The 16,156-nt window shown below is 42.0% G+C and overlaps 1 protein-coding gene across 2 annotated transcripts in view; it reads left to right on the forward strand.

Annotated features, from left to right (window-relative positions):
• Positions 1-16,156, forward strand: part of CAMK1D (calcium/calmodulin dependent protein kinase ID) — a 240,257-nt gene that overhangs the window by 197,781 nt on the left and 26,320 nt on the right. For both annotated transcript variants that reach the window (XM_042468787.1, XM_042468788.1), the window contains one exon: positions 14,812-14,887. In XM_042468787.1, coding sequence (XP_042324721.1) covers positions 14,812-14,887 — 76 coding nt within the window. The remainder of the gene's footprint in view (positions 1-14,811; positions 14,888-16,156) is intronic.

Below are 16,156 nucleotides of genomic sequence, written 5' to 3' on the forward strand. Positions count from 1 at the left end.
CCCACTTTTTTTTAACCTGAGAGAACACCTCTCAGAATCTCCCAGACCTCCATTTGCACTGAAATTTCTCTAAGACTCTCTAAGTCCCCCACCATGTCTCTATGACAGTGATGGCAAACCTTTTAGAGACTGAGTGCCCAAACTCAGTGGCATTACCACACCAGATGTCACCTGGTGCCATGGGGGGTACTTCTGGGGGTGCAACTTCCTCCTTCCAGGGCAGGACTTCCAGGGGATGGAACATCTGGGGGGGGGGGCCAAGGCATACCCCCCCACCCCCAGGCTAGAAACACCAACCCCCCCCCCCCCCCCCAGCAAAACTTGTCAAGAAATTCCATTATAGTCTCCAACTGCTGTAGTGACTAAGGATGGCATCTCTCCTCTGAATGACTGTCTTAAGGCAGTAATGGACTGGATGAGGGGAAATCATCTCAAGCTGAATCCAGATAAGACGGAAGTACTTGCTATAGGGACCCCTAACCTGGGAATGGAGATATGTCCACCGGTGCTGGATGGGGTCACACTGAAAGACTGTGTTCGCAGCTTGGGTGTACACCTTGACTCATCTCTCCAGTTGACAGTTGAGATAGATGTGACGGTCAGCAGTGCCTGTTATCAGCTTCGGCTGATACACCAGTTGCGATCCTTCCTGGAGCTGGGTAACCTAGAAACAATAGTACGTGTACTGGTAACCTCTCGGCTTGACTTCTGCGACATGCTCTACATGGGGCTACCCTTATGCCAAATTCGGAAACTTCAACTGGTACAAAATATGGCAGCCAGGTTAGTTGTGGGCACATCTAGAGTCAACCACATTACACCCATTCTAAAATCTCTACATTGGCTGCCTATTAGTTTCTGGGAAAGGTATGAGGTGTTGGTTATGACTTTTAAAGTACTATATGGCCTGGGTCCAGACTATTTGCGGGAGCGCCTTCTTCCACATAATCCACCCCGCACACTTAGGTCCTCTGGGAAGAACCTGCTGCAACCCAAGAAACCCAGATTGTCTGAAGTGACCGAGAGGATCTTTTCATCTGTCACTTCTAGGCTCTGGAATGACCTGCCGGACGGGGTCCATCATATTACACCCTAGAAACCTTTAAAAACACCATTAGGATGGATCTCTTCTGGCAGGCCTTTCCAGACTAGCCTCCCCCCCCCCTCACTGACTGACATTACAGTGCGCCTGCATCATACGTAGGCGCTTTTTACTGTACGTGGCTTTCAGTTTATGCTGAAAGCCGTGCGACAGAAACAAAATGGTGCATGTGCCCGTGGTGCATGCGCCGCATGCAAGAGCCCCATTATTGTCAATGGGGCTCAAGCATAAGCGATATTTGCTTTATGCGGGGGGCTCCAGAATGGATCCCCACGTAAAGCAAGGGCTCACTGTATTAACCCCATTCCCTCTCCTAGGAGAAGACACCTCTCTGGCCCTAAATCTACCCGTAATCTTTTAGTGAACTGTAATTGGTATTTTTAATTTATTCTGTTGTCTAATTTCTTTTTATGGCTTTTGATTAATGTTTTTAAGATTGGAGGAGGGTTGGGATATGGTGGTTGTTTCTTTTAACTGTAATTTTTATTTTATGATGTTTTATTATTATTGCTGTAATCCGGAATACAAATAAATTATATTAGTAGTAGTAGTAGTAGTAGTAGTAGTAGCAGTAGCAGTAGTTTCACCTTATGGTCACCACAAGTCAGAAATGACTTGAAGGCACCACACACACAAGTCACACTCTCTCAGCCTCCAGGAATGGCAATGGAAATCCCCCTCTGACGAAGCTTGCCCCATGATAGTTTCAGCTTAGCGTCACCAGGAACGACCTGAAGGCACACACATACAGTCGGCCCTCCTTATACTCGGATTTGCCATGCGTGGATTTGAGCATACGCACATGGAAAACCCGGAAGTTGTTCCCAATGGCGGCGCACGTGCACACGCGCCGCCATTGGAAACAAAAGTCCCCCTCCTTCCCTCCTCTTTCCCCCCTCCTTCCTAACTTCCCTCCCTCCCTGCTTACCTGCTGGGTCGCCGCACCGCCGCCACCTCCGTGTTCTCGCTGCTGCCGTGGGAAAATCCGGGTGCTGCTTCTGGAGGCCAAGAGGCCTCCAGGCTGCACCCAGCCCTTTTATGGTGGTGGCGGCGGCAGTGGTGAGGAGGACGAAGCTTGGCCTCATCCTCCTCGCCGCTGCCGTAGAAAAGCCGGGTGCAGTCTGGAGGCCTCTTGACCACACCCCAACTCCTCCTCCCAGGCTGGCCAAAGATGCCGGTCTGCACAGCCTGTTGGTTTAGTTTTATAAAACTCAATTAGAGACTTGTTTCCAATGTTTAGATTATGAGTTTCTTGAGAGCTAAGAAAGTTCATTTTAAAATTCTTCATATTCTCGCTTATCTCCCTTGATTAAATTGTGCTAGGAGATCATTGATTGAAAACAATATGTTTCTAACAAGCATCTTTCATCCCTTCTCTTCCTTGATTGAAAGGTGATTGAAGATGAGAATTTTTGACTTCTGTTTTTCAGAAAATAATCTCATTATACTTTCCAAAGCTGCAGTTGATATAAAGAAGTAGCTGCATTCTTTGGAAATAAAGAATTTCTGAGAGGATTATGTTAGAACTATCATTTCAACTGATGATTTGAAGTCACCCCTTGTTCAAGGAGAAAGGGTATGTGAAAGCGCCATAAAAAAAAATACTAGGCTTTTTTGCTTTTAATGAAAATTCTTGGATGTTTCTTTTCGACTGGTATTTCAAAGTTCGTTTATTTCAGATGGTTAAAATTTGGTAAGGCCATAATTAGAGTAGGTTCTGGTTTTGTGGGTAAATTTTTCAGGCTGATTGTGTTCATCCTATTCTGAAAAGGACTATACTCTTTGGGGTACTCTTAGATTTGTCACGCAAAACTCACATAGTCTGCAAGGGATATCTTTTATCAACTCAAGTTACTGCATCAGCTACAACCTCTCCTGAACAAATAGGGATGCCACAATTGCCCACTCTCTGGTAACATTTAGAGTTGACTACCGCGATGTGCTCTGCGTGGTTTGCCTTTAAAGACTTTTGGTAACTTCAGATTGTTCAGTCTGTGGTGCCCAGACTATTGTTTGAGATCAGTCAGTAAGAGCAGAACCTCATTGGTATTAAAATAAGCCCGTTGACTTCCTGTATTTTTCTGAGTATAGTTCAAAGTGCTGGTGCTTGCCTTTGAAGCTATATGACTTAGAAGCAATAGAATATATATATCAGGCTCTACATGAATGAAGATTATTTCCAGAGGTGCACCTGCATGTGATGTGCCATCCAGATTAAGGAGCATGGCAATTACAGGATTGGGTAGGGATGGAGAGCTTTCTCATGTCCCATCTTTGGAAGCAGGAACACCCAGATTTACAATGCTACTAGAAATAACTCACTGCTGTTGTTGTTAGCCTTCCTTGAGTTGACCTCGACTCATCACATCTGTGCGGATGAGACATTTCCAAGATCTCCTATCCTTCACTGCTTTGCTTAGGTCCTGTATATTCAGGCCCATGACCTCCCTAATTGAGGCGGTTTACAGACCACCCTTTTGGGGCGGCCTGTTCCTGCCCCTTTCCCCGCCGGATTGGAGCCTCAGCTGCCACAGCAGCAACCTCTGAGGCCCCGATCCACCACTTTCCAGGCTGCGGGGAAGCTGCAAAAGGCCGCTTCCCTGTGGCCTGGAAAGGGGTGTCCTTGGGGCTTCATGCTCCAAGGACACCTGAAAGCGGCGAGGATGAAGAGAAAGGGGCCACTTGGCTTCCCCCTGTCGGCCTGGAAAGGGGTGTCCTTGGGGCTTCATGCTCCAAGGACACCCGAAAGCGGCGGGGACGAAGAGAAAGGGGCCACTTGGCCCCTTTCTCATTTGTGTTGCTGCTGCAGCCGTGTAAAGACTGCACCCAGCGACACAAACCTGGAAGGAGCTCCGTTTCGGAGATCCTTCAGGTGCCCTCACGTGACACCAGGACATCACTTCTGCGCTGCTCCGTTTGGAGGTGGCACGGTCGTGACGTCCCAATGGCGGGGCCCATGTAGAATGGGCGCTGCCATTTTGTACATACTAGGTACGTACTTTTTGTGTGTCTGGAACGCGCCAGAGTCTAGCAATCTGATATGCAGTCTTTCTCTCTTTCTACTACCTTCCACCTTTCCTAGCATTATTGTCTTTTCTAATGAGTCATGCCTTCTCATTATGTGGCTGAAGTATGAAAGCCTCAATTTCATCATCTTGACTTCTGGGGTATTTCAGGCTTGATCAATACAAGGACCCATTTGTGTATCTTTTTGGCTGTCCATGGTATTCTTCTCCAGCACCACATCTCAAATGAGTTTATTATCTTTTTATTCGCTTTTTTCACTCTCCAGCTCTCACATCCATACATATTGGTAGGGAATACCATGGCTTGGCTGATTCTAACTTTAGTGCTCAGTTGCATATATTTACTCTTTAGGATTTTTTCTAGCTCTTTATTTGCTGCTCTTCCAATTCCTAATCTTCTAGTTTCTTGACTGCTGCCTCTATTCTGATCAATGTTTGATCCAAGGTATGGGAAATCTTTTACTATATTGATTTCTTCATTGTTTAGGTTGAATTTATGTAGATCCTCCATGGTCATTATTTTTGTTTTCTTTATGATCATGAGCAAGCCTTCCTTTGCACTTTCTTCCTTGACCTTCCTTGACTTTCTGGAAATAATTAGAAACCATGAAAAAACAGCATGTGGAATTGCATTTTTCTCTTGCTTTCCCTTGCTTCCCATGCTAATACCAAATAGGTTTTCTAAAAACTCGCCTAGATCAAAACCCTAAAGTAATAAATGGCTTGTTATTTTCCTCCATCAACTCATGCTGGGTCTTGAGAAAGAGTCATTTAGCAGCACCAGACTGACAATCCCAGACTGGAAGCTAGCAAAGTGCAACCTTGGATTGCTACCATACTTCGGTAAATCATCAATATAGTGCTACTGAAGTCTTCTCTTTTCCCCAATACCAAACACTTGCTGCCACTGCTCATAACATTCACACACACAAGTAGGTGATCCAGCATTGTGACTCCCCACAAAGTCTACTATGCAAGTGGGATGGTGTGTGTGTGTGTGTGCATGTGTGCTGTGTCTTCCTTTTACACAATTGTCCATTGCAATTTCTTCGTCTTCATTTGTTTGTGATATTTGCCAGCCATTGTATTAACATAGAACCCTTCTTCACAGCTTACATATACAGACATAAAATAATGTAGATACAAAAGAAAACACGCTGACATAAATTCAGCAACAATATAAAAAGCAAGAAGAAAACAAAACTTGTAGCATGTCCACATTTTTTTAAAAAAAGTATATAAAGTAGAGAAGTTAGCATGAGTTATTTAAAAGGCCTTCACATGCAGCTGAAAGATGGGGTGCATGGAGTGCTAGGAGAACTTCCCTTGGAAACACAACTGGATGCCACTACCAAAAAGGCAGCAAAGAAGAAACTTTGCATTGGAGACATTATCTAAAATGTTACTGAGTTTTTAGTGTGTTTACATTGATTTTGAGGATTATGGCATTGATGCTTTACATGCTACCTTGTTGAAAGCCCCATTGGACTTGGTGTTGACATGTCTTGTATCATAGATCACTTTCTACTGGAATATGTCTTGTGTGTGTTTTTCCCCCCTCTCCTCTTTTGCATTACTCCTTTCTCTTTTCCTTGTTGCCTGGGTAACATTTAACAAACAGACTAAAATGACTTGTCATTCTTATGATGCCCTTCGCTAGTTCTCCTGTTACTGTTATAACCAATGATACACTCATAGATTTTCTCTGCAGTTTCCTTCATTAGGCAGCTCTTCTGAGTCATAGTATCACCCTTATTATTAGCAGTTTCCTCATGTTCCCAGACATAATTTTAACCTCACACAAATCACATAAGTTTACATCCATAGCACCATAAGTGTGTGGACATAACTATGTGTGTGTATGTGCCTTCAAGTCCCCTGTTGACTTACAGTCACCCAATGAATTTCATAGTGTTTTCTTAAGCAAGGAGCACTCAGAGGTGGTTTTGTCCATTCTTTCCTCTGAAATTACAGCCAACTGCACTTGGTATTCATTGGCAGTCTCCCATCCAAGTGCTAACCTTGTCTGACCCTGCTTAGCTCCCAAGTTCAGACAGGATCTGGTGCCTTTAGGGTATTTAGGCAGGACATAACTATACATCAGGATATATTTAGAAGAACTGCACCAAAATTAAGGACAATAAAAATCTAAATCATCTTAACCCTTCAAAATCTAGCCATCTCTTTTAAAAAAAATTACTCACATTTCTCCCATTACAAATAGTCCTTATCTTATTCAATTTCCTATTCCCCCCTCCTTCTCACCCTTCCATTCTTCCAATCTTAGGCCTGGGACAGACTGCCCCAAAAGGGCAGCCTGCTGGCTGCCTATTTCCTCTTTGAGGAAAGCCGCAGCCGCTAAACCATGCGGCTTCCCTCCAGAGTAAAAAGAACCCGGTGTTTCCGAACCCGGTGTTTCCGGGTTCTTTTTAAGATGTTGGAGTGACATTGCAAGTGCTGCGCAGCGCTTACGTCACAATGTGTACACGGGACACCGACATTAGTACACCGCCACTTCGTACTAAGTTTAAGGACTGTCCCTAACCCTAGTATCTCTACCGCCATGCCACAAAGTGCCCGTCTGCATCTGGCCATAGCCAATAAACTTAAATATATAATGCTTTTATCATAGATCTAACTAATCTTACTTCCAAAGACGTAAATATTCGGAAGTGAGGAAGTTTGAACAAAGATGTTTGTCTTATACAGTGTGCCCTTACTTTACTTGGGGAATCCATTCCGGACTCCCCCACGTAAAGCAAATACAGCCTATGCTCGAGCCCCATTTAAATAAATGGGGCTCATGCACGCGGTGGTGTGGTGGCGCACACGTGCCATGGGCATGCACCCCATTCTTCCCTATGGGACGCTCTGCCCCTTCTCCCCATGCGGCTTTCAGCGTATGCTGAAAGCCGCATGAAGCATGCCTGTGTATGACGCGGGGGCACTGTATGTTTTTAGAATGAATGTTTATAGGATATGAAGAAATAGGAAGAAATTAAATGTTAATTAATGGTTAAAGGTATCTGAGGGTAAAGTATGTAGAAGAGGGTAAGAGTAAGTAGAATGAATGTTAAATGAAGATAGTGGATAAGAAGGAGGAGAAGGGGGGATTATAGAGGAGAAAGGCTAAGGAGAGATGATGTGATAGGAAATACAGTAGAAGAAGGAGAAGGAGAGGGGGAAGAAGAAGAGGAGAAGGAGCAGAGAAAGAAAGAAGAAGAATGAAGAACAACAAAGAACAAAAATTAACTGATTACTGGAGGAGTATGAAAGTGTATCTAAATGTATTTAAATGTGATTAGAGCTTTGTGTAAATGTGGTGTATTTTAACGTGTTTGTACAGTGGGCCCTCCCCTTACCCGGGGATTCCTTCCGGTTCGCTCTGCGTAAGGGGAAATCTGCCTATGCTGGAGCCCCATTGGAACTAATGGGGCTTGTGCCCACGGCGCACAATCACACAGGGGCGCATGCGCACCATGGGTGCAAGCCCCACAAATTCTTCCAGGACACGCAATGGGCTCTTCCAGCGTGGCTTTCAGCACATGCTGAAAGCTACGCATGGTGCATCCACATAAAACTGTATGCTTGTACGTTTTTCAATAAAAATTTTTTTAAAAATAGATCTAACTACTCTTCATATTACTGACAATCACTTCATTTTAGGGTTGATTCAGAAGGTAGCATGAGTTGGGACAGGATTTTGTTGCAGCCTTTGTTAAATAATTTGAGTCAGGAATACTTGCTAATTTACTGATCTATCACTTTAGATAGATCTACCAAAAGATGTAAAACTACCTTCTGTCCATCCCTGCTATACTATTTGCTCTGAAACTATCCCTTTCTTGAGGAATTGGGTAACAACTCATGAAAGAAGGCTTCAGACAAATGGTTAATCCTGTAACTACATGAATAGAAATAGGCTGTGTAAGTCCTACTGTCATCTTAAAATGCATTTTTTGTTCTCAAAGTAATTGATAGACCATTCCTGGCAATTGGTCCATCAGAGAGATATGTTCCAGATGCTGCTTATTGTTTCATTCTTGCAAAATGGGACATTAGGAATGCTTAAAGATGGAACAGACTAAGTCACAATGTCCGGGTACAGACCTTCCAAAAACGGAGGCCTGCCGGCGCCTTTTTCTCCCTGCAGGGAAGCTGCAGCCACCAAACCGCGTGACTTCCCTGCGGAGAAAAAAAGAACCCATGAAAAGTGGGTTCTTTTGCGCCATGCTTGTGACACTTGAGTGCACCAATGGTGCACTCGTGATGTCACAATTAGTGGTGTAACATACGGACGCCACGTGTCCATCACATCACAATGGTGCCGTCCGTATACCCAAGGCCAATATCTCTCATAGAGTTCTGCCCAATCTTCATATGTTTTTTGAGGGGGTAGATTTTGTAAATTAAAGGGTTCTCAAAGTTCGTTATACTGAAACTCTAATAGAAGCAGTTTCCAGGGCTGCATCTACATGGCTGAATTAATGCATGTTGGCACCGCTTTAACTGCCATGGTTCAATACAATGGAATTCTGGTTTTTTTTGTTTTGTTTTGTGAAATACTTAGCCTTTTTTCCCCCTGAGAACTCTGGTGCCACAACAAACTACAAATCCCAGGTTTTGATAGGATGGAGCTATTACAGTTAAAGTGGATTCAAACTGCATTAATTGTGCAATGTGGCAGCAGCTCAAGACAATGATTGTTAAAATCTATATATTTCATCGCATCCAAATTTCCCATTTTATAGATAAATTAAAATTTTATGAGCACAGTATTTTCTATTGGCATTCATTAATTTGACATTTAGCCATCTTGCTCTAGGATTTGGTCCAACACCCCTTGAAGTATGTAGAAGTGGTATTGTTGTTGTTGTTGTTGTTTCAATAGGGTATTACTGAGCCTTTAATACTTAGTTTTAAATTTTCTTATTCCAATGTGTTTGGCCTTTCATCCTGAGAAGCAATTCACCATGTTCCTGACTTGCCAAAATCCAGCTGAGATTCCAGTTTATTAATTCTTTTCAACCTTATATGCTGAAATAAGCACTGGCTATACAAGTCCATATTCCTTCTATTACTTTATGCTGCCGAGCAATGTTAAGGCTTCTGTGCTGGCCACTGCAGTTAGGAATTGCCCTGCACTTCCATTCATTTATTAGGAAATTATCCTAACTCTGTTTCCTTGATGGCATTTTCTTTCACTAGTCTCATCAGTGTAACTTACTTTGATTTCTGTTGTATCACATGTTAGAAGAAAAATGTATTATTTGTTGTTGTTGGTAAGATGTAGCCACCAGTTATCTGTTAAAGAACTCTGTCATCCATTAAACATTGATGTGCATAATAACTCCATTTTGGGGATAATTCTCCCACTCTCACAAACTGGCTGGCAAGGTCTCCTGTTAGAACTCTGTCAGAGCTCCACTAACTGCAGCTGGCTGTGAAACAATGCGGTGGATAGCTATGTGCTAAGAATTAAAGTTCTAAGAACTAATTAAGTATACTGCCAAATTTGTATTCATCACAAGTTGGCAACCTACTAAATCAATACAGTAGATCATTTATATTGTCTGCCAGTCCTGTTCCAACTGATTTGAAACAAGTGGTTAACTTAAATGATCCCTTCTCTTACTTCCCCTTCCCTGCTCCCCTCTCATGTACCACTTAATACACTCCAGTCAAATCAAAGTGTGATATTTATTGGATTTCCAAAAATATCCAAGTTCCATTTTATCTTTCTCAAACTTCTTGGGAGTTCATTTGTGTGCTACCAGGAGGAAAGGAGGAGTTGGAGGTAAGCAAGAGGAAGAGCTACAATAGAGACAGGCAGGATCTTGTTGAGATAGATAGATAGATGTTCACTGTGCATCATAGATTTCTGCAAAGTGGTTTCCAAGAACAAAGAAATTATAAAGTCCTGTTGGAATTCACATTCAGTTATCCTAGATATATGATATAGCAGTTTGTCCTGGTGAATGTATAAGTTAAATGGGTCTTACTCCTAAGTGTACAAAGGATATTTATATATTTGTATTTATTAGGAATCCCTACTGGATTCCCTGGTGCAGTCCACTCCATTTCTTCTTCTGACCCATAGCAGGGACTAGAAGACAAAATATCATTAGCTGGGTATGTAGGGATGTAGGAGGGATTCATATTGAGGTGAAGTGGAAATTAAATGCAGGAGATAGTGTTATCAAGAGAAAAATTCAGGTCTTCCACATCAGATTAGTGCCTTGAAAGATCTATTTTATCTTCCTTTCTTACAGAAATGAACACCTTTTGAACTTTCCAGGGAAGTAGCCACACTAGGCTGTTGCAGCAGAACCAACAAATGACTCTCATGGTCCCTTAAAGATGAAAAGATTTATTTGGCATAGGTGTTTGTGGATACTGGTATCCACAGTACTCTTGCCATCTGAGGAGGAAAGCACTACCACTGTCCTACAGAATCCTGGGATTTAAAGCTTTGTGTGGTATTCAGCCTGGTTTGTCAGAGAGCTCTGGTGCCTCACCAAACTACAAATCCCAAGATTTTTTTTAGAATAAAGTTATGCCCATTAAAGTGGTGTCAAACTGCTTTAATTCTGTGGTGTGGAAATATTCTCTTTGAGGTCTAACCAAGGACATGAATTTGGGTTTCCTAGTTTCAAGTCTAACTGTGCCGCTATACTGGCTCTCTCATGCTGTGTAAAATGGTGCCAAGGCTGTAACATATTGGTAGAAAAACAATTGTTCAAAGTGCACAATATGCCAATTTTGTGCACTTTGTTAACTTGCATGCTCTTCAAATTTGCATGCTATAAAAATGGGCTACCTAGCTTTAAGAAACTGGAGTATGACAACCCTATGGTAGAGTTTAGTACAAGTGCTTTTCATAGCTGCTAAAACTGTTAATTGTTGACAAGGCAGCTTTTATAAATATTCAAGCTGTAACCCAACATTTTTCTTTGATATTCAATAGCTGCTTCATCCTTCATTAAAAATGATTTCAGTCCTTGATGCATGGGGCATCAAAATTCAGTGCTAAGGGTTTGCAAATAGAAGATGTGGGCATATATTGTTTGGTTCTTGACTCGCGGAACCCTTATTTCTGTGGCAGAGCCCCTAAGAAGGCTGCCCCATGCCTTACAAGTTAATGTTGTTTAGGAGTATATATAAAATATATATTCTTATTCTTTAATTTCATTCAATTTTATTTGTTTCATTTTCCTGGAGCGGCCAAAGAGTACTTGGAAAGTGCACACAGAGCCCTAAGGGCTCCTTAGTGCACAGGCTGGGAACCCCCTCTCTAAACTTCCATACAAGAAAGCTGCTTTTGTACATTCCTTCATTTTAAATAAAATTATATTAACAAACAATAACCTACATGTACAGTCCATTGGGTAAAATGTCATCAGCAAGCTTTGGAGCTTTGATAGCTTTGGAGTACTACTTTATTTACTACAACTATTAATACATTTATTTACTAATGCATTCCCAGGGATGCCATCAATATCACTGACGTTTTTATTAGAAGCTGCATATTGGAAACATTGTACGTTGTTCTAATACATATGTGTGCCAAACACAAGGAAAAACTAGATGTTCAACTAAATCATAGTTAAGGCAACTACAGATAAAAGTACTGTAACATGGAATTGGTGTGTTTCTTTCTTCTGTTTGGAGAGAAGAGGTGCATGTGTATTGTATTAATGTTTTGTTGATGAATTGTATTGTTTATGTGCTGTTCACCGCCCTGATCATAGGAAGGGCAGTATACAAATAATTTTTTTATTTATTTATTATTTATGTGGAATGATGGGTCCTGAAGCCAGAAAGCCCAAAAGAATTAAGAATGGCTTATGGGCAGAGTAGATGAGAAGGAGGAGGCACTGTTGTCTGGAGAGAGAATCTTGGACAAAGAGTTACAGAGAGAGATCTGGTTTTGTATGAGCAGGAGTTGACAAATAAAGCATTTATTGGTTTTCTAAACTAGATCAGTATTTCCTCCTATAAGCTACCTGCTGAGCAGATGGAATAGGCTGCAAAGGTACATGACACTATAATGTGCAACAGTGATTCATATCTGTGTCACACTGGTTGGTGAAACATCTCCACTTTTAACTGTGAATCCATGATTGACACAGAGTTAAGATAAATGTGAGCCTTGAAGCTGGTACAGTGGTGCCTCGGGTTACGAAATTAATTCGTTCCGCGGCCGCTTTCGTAACCCAAAAAGCCTTCGTAAGCCGAATTGCCATAGGCGCTAATGGGGAAAAGCCGCGATTCCGTGCGAAAAAGCCGAAAAAAGCACCAAAAGTTTTTTCGTAACCCGAAAAAACATTCGTAACCCGAAACAATGATTCCCTATGGGATTTTTTCGTATCCCGAAAATTTCGTAACCTGGGTATTTCGTATCCCGAGGTACCACTGTATTCTAGACTTGTTGTTCTAATATATAGCAGGAAACAATCATATAGTGGACTTAACTAAAATATACACAATCCTTTCCTGTTTGCTGTTGCCTCCCTTTCACTCCTCCTTTTCTCTTGTCTGTATTATGTCCACCTTATCAAGGCTTACGTTCTGTGAGGCAAGGGCCTCTACTCTCATTCTTTGTAAAGCACCATGTGCATAAGTAACATTATATAGTAAACTATGACCACCACCACCACCACCACCACCACCAGCAGCAGCAGCAGCAGTAATATTGGCCATTTTAGATTGTCAGGAATATAGAATACCAGTTTATAGGAATCATGTAGAAAAATAAAGGCACAGGTAGATTACAGGCCTCCCTCATCCACAACATCCCTAGCATTCTTAGACAACTTTTTGCTTAGCACTGATCTTTTCCTTTAGCATCGTTGAACCAGAATGCCAGGCAGCTAGCCCTGTCTCTGACAACCATATCACTTCATTAATCAGTTTGCTAGAGAAGCAGTGACAGCTGTCTTGCTTGAATCTCCTTGCAGGAGAGGAAACGTATCATGGTGACACACTGCACTAGATTCTTCTCTCGTCCCAAAGTCTTCCATTTGGCAGCAGGCTGCTATGGAGCTGTCAGGATTTTTGGGGCGATCAACATGAATTAGAGTTGTTGTGAAATACTTCTTTTTCAAGTTTCCAAAAGTTTTGTTTTGGGGTCCCCCCCCCCCACTCTCCTTGGCAGGAAATCAATGGCATTCCATCATTCCTGTTTTTATTTGCAGTGCTTTGATCTGACAGATGACGATTATAAATATGATTCACACTTTAAAAATAAAAGCTCTTTAAAATCATAACATTTCAAATTGTCAATGTGGGGGGCTCATGCCAGGAAGGTGGCAATCAGAGGTGGCTCATAGCCATCAACAGGTAGATTACAGGCCTCCCTCACCCATCTGTCAGCTGTTTGTTCCTAAACATTTTGGATGGGGGGAACAGGCTTTGCAGAAGATACCTTTTTCACTACAGCACCCAGAATCCCCAACCAGATTTTTGATTTATTATTATTATTATTATTATTATTATTATTATTATTATTATTATTTGTCAAAAATACATTTTCCAGTGTCTGGGAGGAACACAGCTGATCATTATCTTTGATTTTCCCCTTCTCTGAAGAAACAAGATATTCCACATTTGCAAGTTTCATAAAGGTTGTGCTTTTGTTATAACAGTAATTGCCACCAGCTGTCTTTGTAACTTCCTGTTTCACATTGCACATTTTCCAAATGTGCAGATTTCCCCCTTATTTCTCTCTCTCTCTCTCTCTCTCTCTCTCTCTCTCTCTCTCTCTCCTCTCTCTACTCTCCTGATGCCATGGCTAAATGTCTGGAATCATCTGGACTAAAGGAAGAGCTCAGTGGCTTTTCACGCAGAAAGTCCCAGGTTCAACGCTTGGGTTCTCCAGATAGGGCTACACACGAGTCGTGTCTAGAACCCTGGAGAGCCACTGCCAGTTGCTACAGAGAGCACTCAGCTAGATAGACTAGTGGTCTGACTTAGCATGAGTTGACTAAAGATGAGAAAAAGGACATCTACTTGGATAGCCTCATACAATATTTCAGCCACTTAACTCTCACCATGCTCTACTCACATGGTGGTGCAACACTGGAGGAAGGAACTTGTATGAAGTTGCAGTGCCTCTTCTATGAACAGGATACTTTTACACTTGATCAACATTATAAGTGGGACAGTAATATCAGGAAAGTCCCCTCATCTGACACAACACAGTTCACATTAGTAGAACAAAGAGAATAGTTGACATGTACATGAATGTGAACTAGCTGAACTGTTGCATGAGAGCCTTATCTCATGAGAAAAGAAGGATGAAAAAGAATGGGAAAGTACTGGCTTGCTCTGTGCCTCCCTGCATACCCTCGGAGCACTTCTGTTCTCCTTCTGAAGGGAGATGATGGTAAAAGTATACATTTTGTCAAACAAAAACACCTGTTTTTTGTACATTAGCCTGTTGGGTGACATGTATATTGAGAGTTCTTACTTTTTTGAACACATGTAGACATGGGTACTCATGTACATAACAGTAAATGGTCTCCAATTTTAGAGGTTCATAATTTAAAGATTCTATTTTAGTGGCAATTAAACAAGGTATATGCAATATGTATTCAAAAGACAACTCTTACATTAACTGGTTGGTCACTTTTTCTGGATTTTATGTCATTAATTGACTCCCCTTCTCATTCCTTATTACAGCTCCTGAAGTGCTTGCGCAGAAGCCCTACAGCAAAGCAGTGGACTGTTGGTCCATTGGAGTTATTGCATATATTCTGTAAGTACTATCAAATAAAGTTCATGTGACTGATTTCATGAATAATCTTAAATATTATCACACTGGCTTTGAATGATGTGCCAAACTGGATGGCTGAGAGAGATATTCTAGCATTCCTAAAAGTTTAATACACTTTTCCAGAGAACATTAAAAAGTTCATATTTTAGATACAGACCTAGATTGGGCAACCACACACCACTTGCCAACCCTTGCAAAACCAACAACACAATTGAAACCTGTTAGGGATTACATTTGGAGCATTGTTTTATTTAAATTGCTGCATGCTCATGTTCTTCTTTGGTCACACTGCTGCAATTGCTGGATTATTGCTTGTGAACTTTTTTAAGGCAAAAAAGAAGGATTGGGGCATAAAATAATTGCCTGGGAATGAGGTAGATCCACATGCCTTGACCTGAGTGTGTCCATGAATGCTTCAATCCCAGTTTGAAGATGGTGGACGTAAAAGCCCTTTCCCCCAGTCTGGAGCAGCCTTCATGCCAAAGTGTCCTAATGTGACAAAAATGGAAGACAGCTACAAATGACCAATTCTGCCCAATGTGGAGAGTGGAAAAACAAAGGAACTTGGCTGAACATGCACCAGATGGACAACTTCTCTGTTTGAAAACACTGAGGAGCCTGTTCCTTGGGCTGTCTAGTTTCCCATTTAATTGGTCAGCCACTTGCACCATTCCCAGAAGCCCATGAAACCTCCCAGTCATGTGTATCCCAACACAACTCAGCAGTGCGTCACTGGACACAAACAGGGAATCCCTAAGCAAGTCTGGGGACTTGTGCTTCTGCTACCAGCAGAACCTTCTTCTGCTGGCTGATCTCAAAGACCTCTTGACAAACATCTGCTGACAGAAAGAGAGCTGAAAAGGGAACAGAGGAGGAGGAGAGAAACAGAAAAAACGAGTTACAATGGGCCCAAACTTTGCCCAGTCTAAAGTGACAAAGAGGAAGAGATCTTCAGATTTCAGTGCTTCAGTTAGCCTAGCATGAACTCCATCTTAAGATACACACTGTATAAACAATGCAGCTTCTATGAAAAGAATAAAAACTTGGTGTTGCCAAAACAATTCTTAAACAGAAGGATCTGTATGCTATTGACAGGAACAGAAAACAGAAACAAGAGCTATTTGTATGTAGGGAAGTTAGGGGCTAGAAAAATAATTAGGGTAAGGACCTTCAGGAAGTAGTGTATCTGAAAGAAAGGAAAGGGAGTGTCACCAGCAGGCGACCGGGAGGTTGGGAGGAATAAAAGAATGA

This window comes from Sceloporus undulatus, chromosome 5 (genome assembly GCF_019175285.1).
Source record: "Sceloporus undulatus isolate JIND9_A2432 ecotype Alabama chromosome 5, SceUnd_v1.1, whole genome shotgun sequence".
Classification (NCBI taxonomy): Eukaryota; Metazoa; Chordata; class Lepidosauria; order Squamata; family Phrynosomatidae; genus Sceloporus; species Sceloporus undulatus.